The sequence below is a fragment of the Drosophila willistoni genome, unplaced genomic scaffold (genome assembly GCF_018902025.1).
Source record: "Drosophila willistoni isolate 14030-0811.24 unplaced genomic scaffold, UCI_dwil_1.1 Seg271, whole genome shotgun sequence".
NCBI classification, from domain to species: Eukaryota; Metazoa; Arthropoda; class Insecta; order Diptera; family Drosophilidae; genus Drosophila; species Drosophila willistoni.
This window is the reverse complement of record NW_025814230.1, coordinates 210,960-231,113: the sequence shown is the minus strand read 5'-3', so window position 1 is coordinate 231,113 and position 20,154 is coordinate 210,960. Positions and strand designations below refer to the sequence as shown.

Sequence of the window (20,154 nt, the reverse complement as noted above, 5' to 3'; positions counted from 1 at the left end):
CAAAAAAAAAACCCTAAAGCACTGTATTTTCTTTGTTTAAAGTTGGTATTTTAAACTTTATAAATTTTTGTATAAATATACATATTTAAGCGACTTGCAACTTGTGTGAAAAACTGTGATTCCATAATATTATCGCAAAATTATTATCGAAAGTTTTTATCATCCCCTAACATTACCCAATAGACAAGTGAATCTGTTATCTGATTTCTTCGTTATGGACTGAACAAGACGCTTGGAACAATGTTAATTATTGAAACATTGGTCACCAAACCATCTGGTCCAAGAACAAAAGACACGGGAATATCTTCACCGTGACCGTTTCGGAAATACCCGAAAGTTCGCATCGGTTGTAGAAAATCTGTGTTCGGAGCACCCACTAAGGGAACAAATATTGGATTATCCAAATCAGCGTCATTATGGGGTACTTGCATTTCATCCACTGGCACTTCATTTTCCACTGCCGCATATGAGATTTGTGCACAATTTTGTGGATCTGAACCAAGGGGAGGTGGATCTGTATTATCCACCTCGATGAAGGGCAAAGAGTCAAGTTCGGCCTGTAGGCGAGCATCTATTTCGGATTCCTCAGATGTCATCGACGGTAGCAATGAGTCCAATTCAGCTTGTAGACGAGCATCTAAATCAAGATCGGATGGTATATCAAATTTTTTACCTTTCACCACTTCATCATTTGTTTGCGTATTCAGTACAAGATTCGAAAAATCAATATTTATGGAAACATTCACATCATTTATATTCACAATGCCATTAATATTGTTATGTACTGTTGGCATCGACTATTTCATTATTCAGATTATCAAATGTAAAATTAAAACTAATTTCTGGTTCTCCTTGATTATCCGAATTGGGTTTATAGTCGACATGTAAACAACTACTGTTGTCCTCGCTTCTGTGCAGAATTTCTCTTTTAATTTCTCGCCCAGAATCAAAAATTTGACTCAGTATTAAAGAAATCTACGGGTGGAAAGTATGTTAAATAAATTTCTGTGTTACTGTTTGTGGTTTTCCATAATTGTTACCTTCTTGATTCTCTTTATTTATGTCGTCATGAATGGGCCAATTATTTAAATAACTCACATTCTCATTCATTTTCTCATTCTCATTATCATTAAAGGACTGTACTTGATTGAAAGCCTGATTATAGTCGCGTTTTCGTAAAACATTTGTTGAATTTGTCGTCTTTCCATTTAAATTAGTTCCTGCAGCAAGCGGCTTCGGTTTTTCAAAATTTGGAGCCACCAGGCTTGTTCTCGATGGGAACAGCAGCAATTCTGGTTCTTTCTCCTTTGGAGGCGAGGTAATGTTGCTGTTTAAATTTAATGTAGGATGAAATTTGTCTTCGGGAAGAACTGGTTCGATCCTAGAAACATCACAATAAGAAGAATCCAATACAGAAATAAGATCTAACGATTTTCCAGAATTTAAGACAGGATTGACTTGGGATTAAGATAAGCCTAGAAGGCCATCAATAAAGTCATGTGACAAAAAGGGCACCAACATGGTACATTCATCTGTTGGTGACCATGCTAAAGCGGGTAAATTAAAATCACCTACAACTATGAGCATGTCTGACTAAAAACTAAAGAGGAGACAAACTGAATCGCCTCTAAATGATTTAAATATATCACCATGTCTGACAGTGGTGGAATATACGAACAAGTAATGAAAGCATTAAAAGATTTAAAATTTACTTTAACACCGACAAACTCAATCTCCTGGGTACTAGAAAATTGGATCATTTCAGATGATAAAGCTGCATCAACAGCTATCAGAAGGCCACCACCTATGCGAAAACTCCGGTCACGTCTGAATATAGAAAAGTTTGTGGAAAAAACCGATGCATCAGCAATATCAGGTTTTAGCCACGTCTCTGTAAAAGCTAGAATGTTATGCTCAAAAGAAAGACTATCTACATAGAGATTAGGAAGTTTAGATTTCAGTCCTCTAACGTTCTGGTAAGCGAATCGGTTGCCGATTTTTCTTTTTTACAGTATATTCCTTCACTATTATATGCTTCGGCCAAAAATCTTCTCGACATATATTGGCAGAAAACTAATTTTAATTTCGAGACGTTAACTTTCTTTCGAATATAGGCTATTACATCATCAGATGTGACAACAGGGTCTAGCCTAGAAACAAATATATGTTTCTTTGGTGGTAGCGAAGCGTCAGCCGCAGCAGTAACGTTGGACAAGTCACCCACTGCAGCACTCAACTTGTTTACGGGGCCCTCGATACTTTTAGAACTATCGGCAATTTCCATTGGAGTGGGTAATTGCCCGGACACTACTATAGGCATCGTTTTTAAAAGATCATTCCCAGGTGATACCGGTAATTCCTTACTAATACCATCCACAACCGGGCTCTTAAACGATATCAATTGCTGTACATTAGGAGTGGACGGTCCATGAGACCGGTCGGGGACGATAAGAGACGCTGGCGGATCTACAGATACAGAAACACCCCACGGACTGGTCCTTTTACGTTTCGGAGACTCATTCATAAGCGATAAACATCTGAACTGAGTCTCCACCGCAGTAAACTCCGCTTGGAGTTTGTTAAAACCTGCTCTTAAAGTGTCAAAACTATCTCTAGTCCGCCTCATGAAAGAGCGCATTAATTCTCGACCTCCCTGCAAGCATCACATCCATATTTTAAGCCACCACCTTTAGCAATAGACTCCTTGATTCTGCCTGTGTAACCTGCACACTTAACGTGAACCGCATTGTCACACAACCAACAAAGAATATAATCATGGGAGTCGACCGTATTAGTGGCAACTATGCAATTATTTTTTGAGCAGACAACCATTTTATCAAAAAGTTAAATTTATTTAAAATATGTAGGTATAAAAAAATTAAAAAAATAAAAATTGTAAAGGTAAGATAACCTGTGTATAAGAATATACTGACCAGTTCTGACACAAGGGTTAATGTGCAGAGAACTAAAGAAATTAATAAGTAGGAATACACAAAAAAAAACACGTATCACAGAGTCGCGGGTAGGCAAAAGACGAGAGCGCAAATCAAACAAGAATAGGAAAGAGCGGGAGAGCGCGTCAAATTGAACACATGCAACAACAATTTGTACGCAAGAGCGCGAGAGTTAGTTAAAACGGTAAAGACACAAAAGCAAAAGAGATAAGCAAAACAACAACATCGCTAATGCAAGTATTGTTGTAAGTTTTGATTTATTTAAATTTAAACAAAAACACAAAAGCGACAGCAAGAATTCACGAAATGAAAATAAAATTCGGATGTTGAAATTATTATTAAACCGATAATGAATTTAAAAGTTATAGAAAAGGATTTAATTGCGAGAAAAAAATAAAATTTAATCAGCGCAAAAAAACACGTCCGTTTTTTGTTAAATTGTATCCCGTAAATTACACTAGTACCAAAGAAGTTATCGCCGCGTTAAAAAAACATTTTGAATAATATAGCCGACCAAGAAGAGTTTATCGGACAGAGATACGTGTTTTACGTTGTTTGAGTTTGCTGATTTTGTAGAAAACCGAAATATTGACAACATTAAAGTAGCGACTGCTGCCTCTCAAGCCAATGGACAGGTCGCGCGTGGGAATCGTGTGTTGACCCAAATGTTAGGAAAGTTGTCAGAACCTCTAGCCCAAGCCGATTGGTATAAATCGTGTGGATTTCGCTATCAATAACTGAGTGCAGTGTTGTACCGGTAAAACTCCGTCAATGTTGTTGTTTGGTTGCAATCAGCACCATGGAAAAAACAGAATTTTTTTTTGGGCGATTTGCATAAGGAAGGATTTCAGCGAAACTAGAAATAATTTTAACGTACATAAAATTTTAGTGACCATTCTTGAATGGTATTTTGAAAATATTTTTGTTTCATATAATATAAATAGGGTATTTATTTTCTAAAAAAGATAAGTATAATTAGCGATGGCAAGAGATTAATTGGGAGCAGCGCAGCTATTGCGTCTGTCTCGTTTGGTCGTTGCCGGAGGAAAAAGGAGGAACTCTCCAGTGTGGCCTTAGGCCGCATACCGATATTTTCCAGAGTCAACTTAATACTAACAATCGATACTTAAAATACTAATTTCGATATATGTAAAATCCATTAACACAATTCGTAAGTACCTGACATCTTACAAATAAAAATTTCTTACTTTGCTTTAAACAAATTTTTTTTGATTACACTATATGAAAATAGGTCGGGTTTTCCTGCCTGACGCTTTAACTCCAGAACCGATTTCCACGGTTTTGCATTTGTTGGAAAGGTCTCGGGCTCTCTCTCATTCTTTTTATTTAATTCTTTCTGTTCTGTTCTAACAAGTGAGACAGCACACTTCTCTTACTGTACCACTGCATAAAACTTAAAACTAAGTTGTAACAAAGAAAAGAGTAAGATATACTTAAGGCTAAACATGTTGCACTGGGGGAAAGAGTAAGATATACTTAATACTAATACATATTGCTTCAATTCGGCCATTCTGACAGTAAGGATCACCTGATCTTCTTTATGACGACTATTGGTTCTCGTATTATAGCTGTGTGTACTGTTGTCATTCTTAGCGTTTTTCAATTTACTTATTTCTTTGCTTAACATACTGACCTTTTTCGATAACATAATTTTCATTTACATTTAGGTTTGTATTTGCTTTTATCTGTTCATTCGTATTTTGATCTTTCTTTATATTTACGTTAACTTTAATAGTTTCATCTGACCAATTGAACCATGGCTTCATATTTGCTATAGACCAAATTCGACGTCACTTACAACGTATCGATCATTTTCGAAGCACTTAACGATTTTAAAAGGCCCTTTGAATCTCGGCTCTAATTTTTTTGGATACACCTTTGTGAGTGTCAAAATTTTTAACTACCATAAGTTGCGTTCGCGAATTTCCGCACACATGTTGCAGGGTCATTTCTGTGATTATCATTTACCGTTTACCACACAGACCCCCCTCCCGACCAAAAATTCAATGCCAGGGCAATGATTTCTTTCAAAACGGAACTCCATTCGATACGTAAACGGAGCTGCCAACTTTCCTCCGTTAATTTATGTTCAAATGAAACCATTTGTACAGAGACCATGTTGTGTGGCATTTGGGACAATTACAACTACAATTGGCAACTAAATTGCTTCCAAATAGTTTCCGTGCCTTTCTCATAAATCGACAAAAAAAAAACCATAAAGCTCTGTATTTTCTTTGTTTAAAGTTGGTATTTTAAACTTTATAAATTTTTGTATAAATATACATATTTAAGCGACTTGCAACTTGTGTGAAAAACTGTGATTCCATAATATTATCGCAAAATTATTATCGAAAGTTTTTATCATCCCCTAACATTACCCAATAGACAAGTGAATCTGTTATCTGATTTCTTCGTTATGGACTGAACAAGTCGCTTGGAACAATGTTAATTATTGAAACATTGGTCACCAAACCATCTGGTCCAAGAACAAAAGACACGGGAATATCTTCACCGTGACCGTTTCGGAAATACCCGAAAGTTCGCATCGGTTGTAGAAAATCTGTGTTCGGAGCACCCACTAAGGGAACAAATATTGGATTATCCAAATCAGCGTCATTATGGGGTACTTGCATTTCATCCACTGGCACTTCATTTTCCACTGCCGCATATGAGATTTGTGCACAATTTTGTGGATCTGAACCAAGGGGAGGTGGATCTGTATTATCCACCTCGATGAAGGGCAAAGAGTCAAGTTCGGCCTGTAGGCGAGCATCTATTTCGGATTCCTCAGATGTCATCGACGGTAGCAATGAGTCCAATTCAGCTTGTAGACGAGCATCTAAATCAAGATCGGATGGTATATCAAATTTTTTACCTTTCACCACTTCATCATTTGTTTGCGTATTCAGTACAAGATTCGAAAAATCAATATTTATGGAAACATTCACATCATTTATATTCACAATGCCATTAATATTGTTATGTACTGTTGGCATCGACTATTTCATTATTCAGATTATCAAATGTAAAATTAAAACAAATTTCTGGTTCTCCTTGATTATCCGAATTGGGTTTATAGTCGACATGTAAACAACTACTGTTGTCCTCGCTTCTGTGCAGAATTTCTCTTTTAATTTCTTGCCCAGAATCAAAAATTTGACTCAGTATTAAAGAAATCTACGTATGTTTCCATAATTGTTACCTTCTTGATTCTCTTTATTTGTGTCGTCATGAATGGGCCAATTATTTAAATAACTCACATTCTCATTCATTTTCTCATTCTCATTATCATTAAAGGACTTTACTTGATTGAAAGCCTGATTATAGTCGCGTTTTCGTAAAACATTTGTTGAATTTGTCGTCTTTCCATTTAAATTAGTTCCTGCAGCAAGCGGCTTCGGTTTTTCAAAATTTGGAGCCACCAGGCTTGTTCTCGATGGGAACAGCAGCAATTCTGGTTCTTTCTCCTTTGGAGGCGAGGTAATGTTGCTGTTTAAATTTAATGTAGGATGAAATTTGTCTTCGGGAAGAACTGGTTCGATCCTAGAAACATCACAATAAGAAGAATCCAATACAGAAATAAGATCTAACGATTTTCCAGAATTTAAGACAGGATTGACTTGGGATTAAGATAAGCCTAGAAGGCCATCAATAAAGTCATGTGACAAAAAGGGCACCAACATGGTACATTCATCTGTTGGTGACCATGCTAAAGCGGGTAAATTAAAATCACCTACAACTATGAGCATGTCTGACTAAAAACTAAAGAGGAGACAAACTGAATTGCCTCTAAATGATTTAAATATATCACCATGTCTGACAGTGGTGGAATATAGGAACAAGTAATGAAAGCATTAAAAGATTTAAAATTTACTTTAACACCGACAAACTCAATCTCCTGGGTACTAGAAAATTGGATCATTTCAGATGATAAAGCTGCATCAACAGCTATCAGAAGGCCACCACCTATGCGAAAACTCCGGTCACGTCTGAATATAGAAAAGTTTGTGGAAAAAACCGATGCATCAGCAATATCAGGTTTTAGCCACGTCTCTGTAAAAGCTAGAATGTTATGCTCAAAAGAAAGACTATCTACATAGAGATTAGGAAGTTTAGATTTCAGTCCTCTAACGTTCTGGTAAGCGAATCGGTTGCCGATTTTTCTTTTTTACAGTATATTCCTTCACTATTATATGCTTCGGCCAAAAATCTTCTCGACATATATTGGCAGAAAACTAATTTTAATTTCGAGACGTTAACTTTCTTTCGAATATAGGCTATTACATCATCAGATGTGACAACAGGGTCTAGCCTAGAAACAAATATATGTTTCTTTGGTGGTAGCGAAGCGTCAGCCGCAGCAGTAACGTTGGACAAGTCACCCACTGCAGCACTCAACTTGTTTACGGGGCCCTCGATACTTTTAGAACTATCGGCAATTTCCATTGGAGTGGGTAATTGCCCGGACACTACAATAGGCATCGTTTTTAAAAGATCATTCCCAGGTGATACCGGTAATTCCTTACTAATACCATCCACAACCGGGCTCTTAAACGATATCAATTGCTGTACATTAGGAGTGGACGGTGCATGAGACCGGTCAGGGACGATAAGAGACGCTGGCGGATCTACAAATACAGAAACACCCCAAGGACTGGTCCTTTTACGTTTCGGAGACTCATTCATAAGCGATAAACTTCTGAACTGAGTCTCCACCGCAGTAAACTCCGCTTGGAGTTTGTTAAAACCTGCTCTTAAAGTGTCAAAACTATCTCTAGTCCGCCTCATGAAAGAGCGCATTAATTCTCGACCTCCCTGCAAGCATCACATCCATATTTTAAGCCACCACCTTTAGCAATAGACTCCTTGATTCTGCCTGTGTAACCTGCACACTTAACGTGAACCGCATTGTCACACAACCAACAAAGAATATAATCATGGGAGTCGACCGTATTAGTGGCAACTATGCAATTATTTTTTGAGCAGACAACCATTTTATCAAAAAGTTAAATTTATTTAAAATATGTAGGTATAAAAAAATTAAAAAAATAAAAATTGTAAAGGTAAGATAACCTGTGTATAAGAATATACTGACCAGTTCTGACACAAGGGTTAATGTGCAGAGAACTAAAGAAATTAATAAGTAGGAATACACAAAAAAAAACACGTATCACAGAGTCGCGGGTAGGCAAAAGACGAGAGCGCAAATCAAACAAGAATAGGAAAGAGCGGGAGAGCGCGTCAAATTGAACACATGCAACAACAATTTGTACGCAAGAGCGCGAGAGTTAGTTAAAACGGTAAAGACACAAAAGCAAAAGAGATAAGCAAAACAACAACATCGCTAATGCAAGTATTGTTGTAAGTTTTGATTTATTTAAATTTAAACAAAAACACAAAAGCGACAGCAAGAATTCACGAAATGAAAATAAAATTCGGATGTTGAAATTATTATTAAACCGATAATGAATTTAAAAGTTATAGAAAAGGATTTAATTGCGAGAAAAAAATAAAATTTAATCAGCGCAAAAAAACACGTCCGTTTTTTGTTAAATTGTATCCCGTAAATTACACTAGTACCAAAGAAGTTATCGCCGCGTTAAAAAAACATTTTGAATAATATAGCCGACCAAGAAGAGTTTATCGGACAGAGATACGTGTTTTACGTTGTTTGAGTTTGCTGATTTTGTAGAAAACCGAAATATTGACAACATTAAAGTAGCGACTGCTGCCTCTCAAGCAATGGACAGGTCGCGCGTGGGAATCGTGTGTTGACCCAAATGTTAGGAAAGTTGTCAGAACCTCTAGCCCAAGCCGATTGGTATAAATCGTGTGGATTTCGCTATCAATAACTGAGTGCAGTGTTGTACCGGTAAAACTCCGTCAATGTTGTTGTTTGGTTGCAATCAGCACCATGGAAAAAACAGAATTTTTTTTTGGGCGATTTGCATAAGGAAGGATTTCAGCGAAACTAGAAATAATTTTAACGTACATAAAATTTTAGTGACCATTCTTGAATGGTATTTTGAAAATATTTTGTTTCATATAATATAAATAGGGTATTTATTTTCTAAAAAAGATAAGTATAATTAGCGATGGCAAGAGATTAATTGGGAGCAGCGCAGCTATTGCGTCTGTCTCGTTTGGTCGTTGCCGGAGGAAAAAGGAGGAACTCTCCAGTGTGGCCTTAGGCCGCATACCGATATTTTCCAGAGTCAACTTAATACTAACAATCGATACTTAAAATACTAATTTCGATACATGTAAAATCCATTAACACAATTCGTAAGTACCTGACATCTTACAAATAAAAATTTCTTACTTTGCTTTAAACAAATTTTTTTTGATTACACTATATGAAAATAGGTCGGGTTTTCCTGCCTGACGCTTTAACTCCAGAACCGATTTCCACGGTTTTGCATTTGTTGGAAAGGTCTCGGGCTCTCTCTCATTCTTTTTATTTAATTCTTTCTGTTCTGTTCTAACAAGTGAGACAGCACACTTCTCTTACTGTACCACTGCATAAAACTTAAAACTAAGTTGTAACAAAGAAAAGAGTAAGATATACTTAAGGCTAAACATGTTGCACTGGGGGAAAGAGTAAGATATACTTAATACTAATACATATTGCTTCAATTCGGCCATTCTGACAGTAAGGATCACCTGATCTTCTTTATGACGACTATTGGTTCTCGTATTATAGCTGTGTGTACTGTTGTCATTCTTAGCGTTTTTCAATTTACTTATTTCTTTGCTTAACATACTGACCTTTTTCGATAACATAATTTTCATTTACATTTAGGTTTGTATTTGCTTTTATCTGTTCATTCGTATTTTGATCTTTCTTTATATTTACGTTAACTTTAATAGTTTCATCTGACCAATTGAACCATGGCTTCATATTTGCTATAGACCAAATTCGACGTCACTTACAACGTATCGATCATTTTCGAAGCACTTAACGATTTTAAAAGGCCCTTTGAATCTCGGCTCTAATTTTTTTGGATACACCTTTGTGAGTGTCAAAATTTTTAACTACCATAAGTTGCGTTCGCGAATTTCCGCACACATGTTGCAGGGTCATTTCTGTGATTATCATTTACCGTTTACCACACAGACCCCCCTCCCGACCAAAAATTCAATGCCAGGGCAATGATTTCTTTCAAAACGGAACTCCATTCGATACGTAAACGGAGCTGCCAACTTTCCTCCGTTAATTTATGTTCAAATGAAACCATTTGTACAGAGACCATGTTGTGTGGCATTTGGGACAATTACAACTACAATTGGCAACTAAATTGCTTCCAAATAGTTTCCGTGCCTTTCTCATAAATCGACAAAAAAAAAACCATAAAGCTCTGTATTTTCTTTGTTTAAAGTTGGTATTTTAAACTTTATAAATTTTTGTATAAATATACATATTTAAGCGACTTGCAACTTGTGTGAAAAACTGTGATTCCATAATATTATCGCAAAATTATTATCGAAAGTTTTTATCATCCCCTAACATTACCCAATAGACAAGTGAATCTGTTATCTGATTTCTTCGTTATGGACTGAACAAGTCGCTTGGAACAATGTTAATTATTGAAACATTGGTCACCAAACCATCTGGTCCAAGAACAAAAGACACGGGAATATCTTCACCGTGACCGTTTCGGAAATACCCGAAAGTTCGCATCGGTTGTAGAAAATCTGTGTTCGGAGCACCCACTAAGGGAACAAATATTGGATTATCCAAATCAGCGTCATTATGGGGTACTTGCATTTCATCCACTGGCACTTCATTTTCCACTGCCGCATATGAGATTTGTGCACAATTTTGTGGATCTGAACCAAGGGGAGGTGGATCTGTATTATCCACCTCGATGAAGGGCAAAGAGTCAAGTTCGGCCTGTAGGCGAGCATCTATTTCGGATTCCTCAGATGTCATCGACGGTAGCAATGAGTCCAATTCAGCTTGTAGACGAGCATCTAAATCAAGATCGGATGGTATATCAAATTTTTTACCTTTCACCACTTCATCATTTGTTTGCGTATTCAGTACAAGATTCGAAAAATCAATATTTATGGAAACATTCACATCATTTATATTCACAATGCCATTAATATTGTTATGTACTGTTGGCATCGACTATTTCATTATTCAGATTATCAAATGTAAAATTAAAACAAATTTCTGGTTCTCCTTGATTATCCGAATTGGGTTTATAGTCGACATGTAAACAACTACTGTTGTCCTCGCTTCTGTGCAGAATTTCTCTTTTAATTTCTTGCCCAGAATCAAAAATTTGACTCAGTATTAAAGAAATCTACGTATGTTTCCATAATTGTTACCTTCTTGATTCTCTTTATTTGTGTCGTCATGAATGGGCCAATTATTTAAATAACTCACATTCTCATTCATTTTCTCATTCTCATTATCATTAAAGGACTTTACTTGATTGAAAGCCTGATTATAGTCGCGTTTTCGTAAAACATTTGTTGAATTTGTCGTCTTTCCATTTAAATTAGTTCCTGCAGCAAGCGGCTTCGGTTTTTCAAAATTTGGAGCCACCAGGCTTGTTCTCGATGGGAACAGCAGCAATTCTGGTTCTTTCTCCTTTGGAGGCGAGGTAATGTTGCTGTTTAAATTTAATGTAGGATGAAATTTGTCTTCGGGAAGAACTGGTTCGATCCTAGAAACATCACAATAAGAAGAATCCAATACAGAAATAAGATCTAACGATTTTCCAGAATTTAAGACAGGATTGACTTGGGATTAAGATAAGCCTAGAAGGCCATCAATAAAGTCATGTGACAAAAAGGGCACCAACATGGTACATTCATCTGTTGGTGACCATGCTAAAGCGGGTAAATTAAAATCACCTACAACTATGAGCATGTCTGACTAAAAACTAAAGAGGAGACAAACTGAATTGCCTCTAAATGATTTAAATATATCACCATGTCTGACAGTGGTGGAATATAGGAACAAGTAATGAAAGCATTAAAAGATTTAAAATTTACTTTAACACCGACAAACTCAATCTCCTGGGTACTAGAAAATTGGATCATTTCAGATGATAAAGCTGCATCAACAGCTATCAGAAGGCCACCACCTATGCGAAAACTCCGGTCACGTCTGAATATAGAAAAGTTTGTGGAAAAAACCGATGCATCAGCAATATCAGGTTTTAGCCACGTCTCTGTAAAAGCTAGAATGTTATGCTCAAAAGAAAGACTATCTACATAGAGATTAGGAAGTTTAGATTTCAGTCCTCTAACGTTCTGGTAAGCGAATCGGTTGCCGATTTTTCTTTTTTACAGTATATTCCTTCACTATTATATGCTTCGGCCAAAAATCTTCTCGACATATATTGGCAGAAAACTAATTTTAATTTCGAGACGTTAACTTTCTTTCGAATATAGGCTATTACATCATCAGATGTGACAACAGGGTCTAGCCTAGAAACAAATATATGTTTCTTTGGTGGTAGCGAAGCGTCAGCCGCAGCAGTAACGTTGGACAAGTCACCCACTGCAGCACTCAACTTGTTTACGGGGCCCTCGATACTTTTAGAACTATCGGCAATTTCCATTGGAGTGGGTAATTGCCCGGACACTACAATAGGCATCGTTTTTAAAAGATCATTCCCAGGTGATACCGGTAATTCCTTACTAATACCATCCACAACCGGGCTCTTAAACGATATCAATTGCTGTACATTAGGAGTGGACGGTGCATGAGACCGGTCAGGGACGATAAGAGACGCTGGCGGATCTACAAATACAGAAACACCCCAAGGACTGGTCCTTTTACGTTTCGGAGACTCATTCATAAGCGATAAACTTCTGAACTGAGTCTCCACCGCAGTAAACTCCGCTTGGAGTTTGTTAAAACCTGCTCTTAAAGTGTCAAAACTATCTCTAGTCCGCCTCATGAAAGAGCGCATTAATTCTCGACCTCCCTGCAAGCATCACATCCATATTTTAAGCCACCACCTTTAGCAATAGACTCCTTGATTCTGCCTGTGTAACCTGCACACTTAACGTGAACCGCATTGTCACACAACCAACAAAGAATATAATCATGGGAGTCGACCGTATTAGTGGCAACTATGCAATTATTTTTTGAGCAGACAACCATTTTATCAAAAAGTTAAATTTATTTAAAATATGTAGGTATAAAAAAATTAAAAAAATAAAAATTGTAAAGGTAAGATAACCTGTGTATAAGAATATACTGACCAGTTCTGACACAAGGGTTAATGTGCAGAGAACTAAAGAAATTAATAAGTAGGAATACACAAAAAAAAACACGTATCACAGAGTCGCGGGTAGGCAAAAGACGAGAGCGCAAATCAAACAAGAATAGGAAAGAGCGGGAGAGCGCGTCAAATTGAACACATGCAACAACAATTTGTACGCAAGAGCGCGAGAGTTAGTTAAAACGGTAAAGACACAAAAGCAAAAGAGATAAGCAAAACAACAACATCGCTAATGCAAGTATTGTTGTAAGTTTTGATTTATTTAAATTTAAACAAAAACACAAAAGCGACAGCAAGAATTCACGAAATGAAAATAAAATTCGGATGTTGAAATTATTATTAAACCGATAATGAATTTAAAAGTTATAGAAAAGGATTTAATTGCGAGAAAAAAATAAAATTTAATCAGCGCAAAAAAACACGTCCGTTTTTTGTTAAATTGTATCCCGTAAATTACACTAGTACCAAAGAAGTTATCGCCGCGTTAAAAAAACATTTTGAATAATATAGCCGACCAAGAAGAGTTTATCGGACAGAGATACGTGTTTTACGTTGTTTGAGTTTGCTGATTTTGTAGAAAACCGAAATATTGACAACATTAAAGTAGCGACTGCTGCCTCTCAAGCCAATGGACAGGTCGCGCGTGGGAATCGTGTGTTGACCCAAATGTTAGGAAAGTTGTCAGAACCTCTAGCCCAAGCCGATTGGTATAAATCGTGTGGATTTCGCTATCAATAACTGAGTGCAGTGTTGTACCGGTAAAACTCCGTCAATGTTGTTGTTTGGTTGCAATCAGCACCATGGAAAAAACAGAATTTTTTTTTGGGCGATTTGCATAAGGAAGGATTTCAGCGAAACTAGAAATAATTTTAACGTACATAAAATTTTAGTGACCATTCTTGAATGGTATTTTGAAAATATTTTTGTTTCATATAATATAAATAGGGTATTTATTTTCTAAAAAAGATAAGTATAATTAGCGATGGCAAGAGATTAATTGGGAGCAGCGCAGCTATTGCGTCTGTCTCGTTTGGTCGTTGCCGGAGGAAAAAGGAGGAACTCTCCAGTGTGGCCTTAGGCCGCATACCGATATTTTCCAGAGTCAACTTAATACTAACAATCGATACTTAAAATACTAATTTCGATACATGTAAAATCCATTAACACAATTCGTAAGTACCTGACATCTTACAAATAAAAATTTCTTACTTTGCTTTAAACAAATTTTTTTGATTACACTATATGAAAATAGGTCGGGTTTTCCTGCCTGACGCTTTAACTCCAGAACCGATTTCCACGGTTTTGCATTTGTTGGAAAGGTCTCGGGCTCTCTCTCATTCTTTTTATTTAATTCTTTCTGTTCTGTTCTAACAAGTGAGACAGCACACTTCTCTTACTGTACCACTGCATAAAACTTAAAACTAAGTTGTAACAAAGAAAAGAGTAAGATATACTTAAGGCTAAACATGTTGCACTGGGGGAAAGAGTAAGATATACTTAATACTAATACATATTGCTTCAATTCGGCCATTCTGACAGTAAGGATCACCTGATCTTCTTTATGACGACTATTGGTTCTCGTATTATAGCTGTGTGTACTGTTGTCATTCTTAGCGTTTTTCAATTTACTTATTTCTTTGCTTAACATACTGACCTTTTTCGATAACATAATTTTCATTTACATTTAGGTTTGTATTTGCTTTTATCTGTTCATTCGTATTTTGATCTTTCTTTATATTTACGTTAACTTTAATAGTTTCATCTGACCAATTGAACCATGGCTTCATATTTGCTATAGACCAAATTCGACGTCACTTACAACGTATCGATCATTTTCGAAGCACTTAACGATTTTAAAAGGCCCTTTGAATCTCGGCTCTAATTTTTTTGGATACACCTTTGTGAGTGTCAAAATTTTTAACTACCATAAGTTGCGTTCGCGAATTTCCGCACACATGTTGCAGGGTCATTTCTGTGATTATCATTTACCGTTTACCACACAGACCCCCCTCCCGACCAAAAATTCAATGCCAGGGCAATGATTTCTTTCAAAACGGAACTCCATTCGATACGTAAACGGAGCTGCCAACTTTCCTCCGTTAATTTATGTTCAAATGAAACCATTTGTACAGAGACCATGTTGTGTGGCATTTGGGACAATTACAACTACAATTGGCAACTAAATTGCTTCCAAATAGTTTCCGTGCCTTTCTCATAAATCGACAAAAAAAAACCATAAAGCTCTGTATTTTCTTTGTTTAAAGTTGGTATTTTAAACTTTATAAATTTTTGTATAAATATACATATTTAAGCGACTTGCAACTTGTGTGAAAAACTGTGATTCCATAATATTATCGCAAAATTATTATCGAAAGTTTTTATCATCCCCTAACATTACCCAATAGACAAGTGAATCTGTTATCTGATTTCTTCGTTATGGACTGAACAAGTCGCTTGGAACGATGTTAATTATTGAAACATTGGTCACCAAACCATCTGGTCCAAGAACAAAAGACACGGGAATATCTTCACCGTGACCGTTTCGGAAATACCCGAAAGTTCGCATCGGTTGTAGAAAATCTGTGTTCGGAGCACCCACTAAGGGAACAAATATTGGATTATCCAAATCAGCGTCATTATGGGGTACTTGCATTTCATCCACTGGCACTTCATTTTCCACTGCCGCATATGAGATTTGTGCACAATTTTGTGGATCTGAACCAAGGGGAGGTGGATCTGTATTATCCACCTCGATGAAGGGCAAAGAGTCAAGTTCGGCCTGTAGGCGAGCATCTATTTCGGATTCCTCAGATGTCATCGACGGTAGCAATGAGTCCAATTCAGCTTGTAGACGAGCATCTAAATCAAGATCGGATGGTATATCAAATTTTTTACCTTTCACCACTTCATCATTTGTTTGCGTATTCAGTACAAGATTCGAAAAATCAATATTTATGGAAACATTCACATCATTTATATTCACAATGCCATTAATATTGTTATGTACTGTTGGCATCGACTATTTCATTATTCAGATTATCAAATGTAAAATTAAAACAAATTTCTGGTTCTCCTTGATTATCCGAATTGGGTTTATAGTCGACATGTAAACAACTACTGTTGTCCTCGCTTCTGTGCAGAATTTCTCTTTTAATTTCTTGCCCAGAATCAAAAATTTGACTCAGTATTAAAGAAATCTACGTATGTTTCCATAATTGTTACCTTCTTGATTCTCTTTATTTGTGTCGTCATGAATGGGCCAATTATTTAAATAACTCACATTCTCATTCATTTTTTCATTCTCATTATCATTAAAGGACTTTACTTGATTGAAAGCCTGATTATAGTCGCGTTTTCGTTAAACATTTGTTGAATTTGTCGTCTTTCCATTTAAATTAGTTCCTGCAGCAAGCGGCTTCGGTTTTTCAAAATTTGGAGCCACCAGACTTGTTCTCGATGGCAACAGCAGCAATTCTGGTTCAACTTGCAATATAAATTTGTTCCTGCAGCAAGCGGCTTCGGTTTTTCAAAATTTGGAGCCGCCAGGCTTGTTCTCGATGGGAACAGCAGCAATTCTGGTTCTTTCTCCTTTGGAGGCGAGGTAATGTTGATGTTTACCTTTTTGGCGGCCGATGCAACCATATTCTGAACCATTGATTTACCCGCTTCAGTTTGCATTTATAGTAGAATCCTTTTTACCAGTGCACTATGGTCCAAAATCCAGATTTTGTGGCATTAACCTAAAAAATTTGTTGAAACAAAATCGTATTTAAGCAATTTCTTGTTGGACAGAATACTTTGAATATATCGAATATAAAAATATTTTTGTTTTTACTGCATCCCTGAAATTTTGGCACACTTTTAAAGTCAGGTGTTTAGTCAGCTGTTCACTCTGCCAAAAAAAGCGGGAAATTGTAGGCAAACTTCGAGCCAGTGTAAAAAATGAACAACCAAACTTTAAAATAACTTTTGTAATGGATAATCTTAATCAAGGTATGTAGAATGTAAATACTGCACGAAATTTTAATTTGTATATGTTAATTGTTTTTTTTGTGTAATGATTGTTTATGTCCTAAAATAAAGAAAAGTTAACCCATGTGTTCGTCTATTGTGGAGTGGAAACTAACTTTCTGTGAATTTCTGCGAAATTGTAATTATAGTAAATTACAGCTCAAAGTATGTATTAAATTATGTTATGATTACTTTTTCCGAGTTTTTCCGAGGTAAATTTATATTATCATTTATTTTGGCCAAGTTTACCTTCTGCCGCACCTCGCTTTTGGAGGTTTGGGCGAAAAATAATCGAAAGGCTTCTGCAATTTCGAGCTGGATCTTTGAGCAAGTTGGTGAGAGTTTTATGAGCGATAAAAACGAGGCTGAAATTAACAAAAAAGTCAAAAGCTTTGAACTTTACTTGAGACAAAACTATTTGAAATGCTTTTATAATCTGAACGTATTTAAAATAAGACACTCAAAATGGCTTCCAATGCCCGTGTTTATCTTATTGGATAAAATGGACTTAAAAACAACATCAGATAATAAAGGGGGGCGCCCATATTTATCATATGATGCAGCAGGGGCACGTCTGAAGCGGAAGATGGCATCGGAACTTGCAGAAGTTTCAGATGACACAAATCTTCTGTTGCGGCTGCTTGTTCTGCAAGAAAATCAAACGAAACTGATGCAGCGTTTGTACTGTCGCGCCCAATGCTTACTCCAAGTGGACCTAGTGAAATAAGAAAAAAAATTGCTGCTAAGGAACCAATACCTCTAACTTCGCACGAAGCCTTAGCGCATTTGCTTGAGAGCTCGCTAAGCAAAAAGCAATACAATGATATGCGAGATCTTAACAAAAAACAAAACTCTGATATATTCCCAAGCTACCACAAAGTTCTAGAAGCTAAATCGCTATTAAGACCCAAGGGAGTATCTTGTACTGATATTACAGCCGAAGTTTCCCTACAAGAACTTTTGAATCATACGGCCAGTCGAATCGTTCTTATGCAAGAAGAGCTGTTTTGTAAATTTGCAGAATATTGCGAGTGTCGTGTTAATACTAAGCTATGGATTTGATGGATCTACGGGACAAAGCATGTATAAACAAATATACGAAACAAATGAGCCGGATTCGCTTGACCACTCTTTGCTCGTAACGTCCGTCATACCTCAAACTAATAGATAGCTCTAATACAATTTTCTGGCTAAATAGAACTCCTCGATCTGTGAGATTTTGTAGGCCTCTCAAAATAGATTTCGCTAAAGAAACCAAAGATTACGTTCTAATTGAGAAGGCTAATTTAGACAAACAAATAATGGAATTTTTGCCTTTCACTTTCAAATTTAGCAATAAAAAACAATCACAGTGTCCTATAAACTTCATATGACTCTTATAGACGGTAAAGTATTAAATTTTTTAACTGGAACAAAATCTTGTCAACTTTGTCCAATATGTGGTGCTGGTCCTAAACAGTTTATGGAGGTCAATGACATGAGCTTTTTGAAATTTAAGCCTAATCCTGGGAGCCTTATTTGTGGAATGAATCCTCTGCATGCCTGGATACGAGTTTTTGAACTGTTGCTTAAAATATCGTACAGAATTGGGATAAAAAAATGGCAAGTAAGGGATCAAGCAGAAAAAAATACAATGATGGAGAAAAAACAAAAGATGTTGTGGGAAAAAATGGGTATACATGCGGATAAACCGAAACAAAATGGCAACGGTAACACAAACGATGGCAACACTGCGAGGAGGGCGTTTTCAAATGCAAAATTTTTTGCTTCCATCTTAGAAATCGACTTAGAAATTATAGAATGCCTTCGTACCATTTTAATAGCAATTTCAAGTGAATTTTCTATTAATACGGTTCGATTTGTAGTTGGCTACGTATAAATCCCCTGGTCTATGTATGTATATAATACTTATTTACCTACTTTAATAATAACGCTAATCCAATACATATATAAAAGAACCCTATTGTATTAGCGATAACCTGTATTATGTAGCGATTAAGTTATATCGATATCAACGCTGTGATATCGATGACTTTTAGAAGAGACAACGCTGATTGAATAGGGATTCCGGGCGAAGAAAAATAACCCAATCTTCATTCGTTGAATTCAAAATATGAACTAATTTTATTTACAAAAGTACGGAGTTTATATAGGAAATCTTAGGCTCTAGGTGGTAACAATTGTTCTTAAGGAGATCTTATTCTAGTACGACTCACACCCACGCATTCGGGGGTTGAAAAATTATTATTATTTTGGGCACGGCGTCGGCCACTTGACATCCTGCCGTTGTGATCGTTTAGGTTAGTTTACAATTACAAGTGTTTTTCCCACAATTGGCTGATTGTAATTCTAGTCATATGCTAGGTTAGTTGTTTGTGCCAAAGTACAGTTGTATTATATTTTCTTTAGTGCATCTGATTTGGTGAAGCCGCTTCAGATGGACACGATGTTTATTCTTAAACACTGATACTTTCTTCCGATCTAAAAGCTGGCAGCGACCAGACGTGCATTTTTAGAATGACATTAAATATTAAGCCATCCATTGTGAATTGATATAAAAGCTGAGAAAATAATAAACGATTATAACTCTTACAATCTCAGAAGTGGTTCTTACTCGCCATGAACGAAGTTAACTTTAATTTGTGTTCCGTAGTGCTTTTAAAGCAGTGGCTACAGAGTCTCGGTCTGCCAACAACGGGCACTAGAGCCGAAATTATGGCCCGTCTGCTTGAAATTCCTCTAGAGCAGCGTGGAAGTCCACCGGAGTCTCAGCAAGCTGAAAACGTTGAGCAGGAGGGAAATCGTGATCAGCCCCTAGCTCAACATGTGGATGCGGAGCTACCGCATGAGGAGGAGACTGAAGCTGTCGAACAACAAATCAGCGCTCAGCCAGAACAAATGGAAGCATTAAACGATGA

At 36.6% G+C, this 20,154-nt stretch overlaps 4 protein-coding genes across 6 annotated transcripts; all 4 read right to left on the bottom strand.

The window, feature by feature from the left end:
* Positions 1 to 258: 258 nt before the first annotated feature.
* LOC124461220 lies at positions 259 to 1,329 on the bottom strand. Its single transcript, XM_047012782.1, has 3 exons — positions 1,099 to 1,329; positions 430 to 975; positions 259 to 376 (listed from the first exon to the last, which is right to left on the bottom strand). The coding sequence occupies exons 2-3, from the start codon at positions 792 to 794 to the stop codon at positions 307 to 309; spliced, it is 435 nt and encodes a 144-aa protein (XP_046868738.1). The 5' UTR covers positions 795 to 975; positions 1,099 to 1,329; the 3' UTR covers positions 259 to 306.
* Positions 1,330 to 5,285: 3,956 nt separating this feature from the next.
* LOC124461216 lies at positions 5,286 to 6,466 on the bottom strand. 2 transcript variants are annotated; one of them, XM_047012775.1, is made up of 3 exons: positions 6,236 to 6,466; positions 5,607 to 6,152; positions 5,436 to 5,553 (listed from the first exon to the last, which is right to left on the bottom strand). In XM_047012775.1, exons 2-3 carry the CDS (start codon positions 5,969 to 5,971, stop codon positions 5,484 to 5,486), a joined length of 435 nt encoding a protein of 144 aa, XP_046868731.1. In that variant the 5' UTR covers positions 5,972 to 6,152; positions 6,236 to 6,466; the 3' UTR covers positions 5,436 to 5,483. The 2 variants fall into 2 exon arrangements, with proteins under 2 accessions (XP_046868730.1, XP_046868731.1); XM_047012774.1 differs by having other exon boundaries at positions 5,286 to 6,152.
* A 3,954-nt stretch (positions 6,467 to 10,420) lies between these two features.
* On the bottom strand, positions 10,421 to 11,601 carry LOC124461217. Of its 2 annotated transcripts, XM_047012777.1 has the most exons (3): positions 11,371 to 11,601; positions 10,742 to 11,287; positions 10,571 to 10,688 (listed from the first exon to the last, which is right to left on the bottom strand). In XM_047012777.1, exons 2-3 carry the CDS (start codon positions 11,104 to 11,106, stop codon positions 10,619 to 10,621), a joined length of 435 nt encoding a protein of 144 aa, XP_046868733.1. In that variant the 5' UTR covers positions 11,107 to 11,287; positions 11,371 to 11,601; the 3' UTR covers positions 10,571 to 10,618. The 2 variants fall into 2 exon arrangements, with proteins under 2 accessions (XP_046868732.1, XP_046868733.1); XM_047012776.1 differs by having other exon boundaries at positions 10,421 to 11,287.
* Positions 11,602 to 15,705: 4,104 nt separating this feature from the next.
* Positions 15,706 to 16,434, bottom strand: LOC124461222. Its single transcript, XM_047012783.1, has 2 exons — positions 15,877 to 16,434; positions 15,706 to 15,823 (listed from the first exon to the last, which is right to left on the bottom strand). Exons 1-2 carry the CDS (start codon positions 16,239 to 16,241, stop codon positions 15,754 to 15,756), a joined length of 435 nt encoding a protein of 144 aa, XP_046868739.1. The 5' UTR covers positions 16,242 to 16,434; the 3' UTR covers positions 15,706 to 15,753.
* Between the last annotated feature and the right edge of the window lie 3,720 nt (positions 16,435 to 20,154).

Excerpts from the sequence above, each read along its gene's own strand:
- LOC124461220 (XM_047012782.1), bottom strand. The coding sequence starts at position 794 with ATGCCAACAGTACATAACAATATTAATGGCATTGTGAATATAAATGAT. Across the intron at positions 377-429 it reads GAAGTGCCAGTGGATGAAAT|TGGGTGCTCCGAACACAGAT; the intron begins GCAAGTACCCCA and ends TTGTTCCCTTAG.
- LOC124461216 (XM_047012774.1), bottom strand. The coding sequence starts at position 5,971 with ATGCCAACAGTACATAACAATATTAATGGCATTGTGAATATAAATGAT.
- LOC124461217 (XM_047012776.1), bottom strand. The coding sequence starts at position 11,106 with ATGCCAACAGTACATAACAATATTAATGGCATTGTGAATATAAATGAT.
- LOC124461222 (XM_047012783.1), bottom strand. The coding sequence starts at position 16,241 with ATGCCAACAGTACATAACAATATTAATGGCATTGTGAATATAAATGAT. Across the intron at positions 15,824-15,876 it reads GAAGTGCCAGTGGATGAAAT|TGGGTGCTCCGAACACAGAT; the intron begins GCAAGTACCCCA and ends TTGTTCCCTTAG.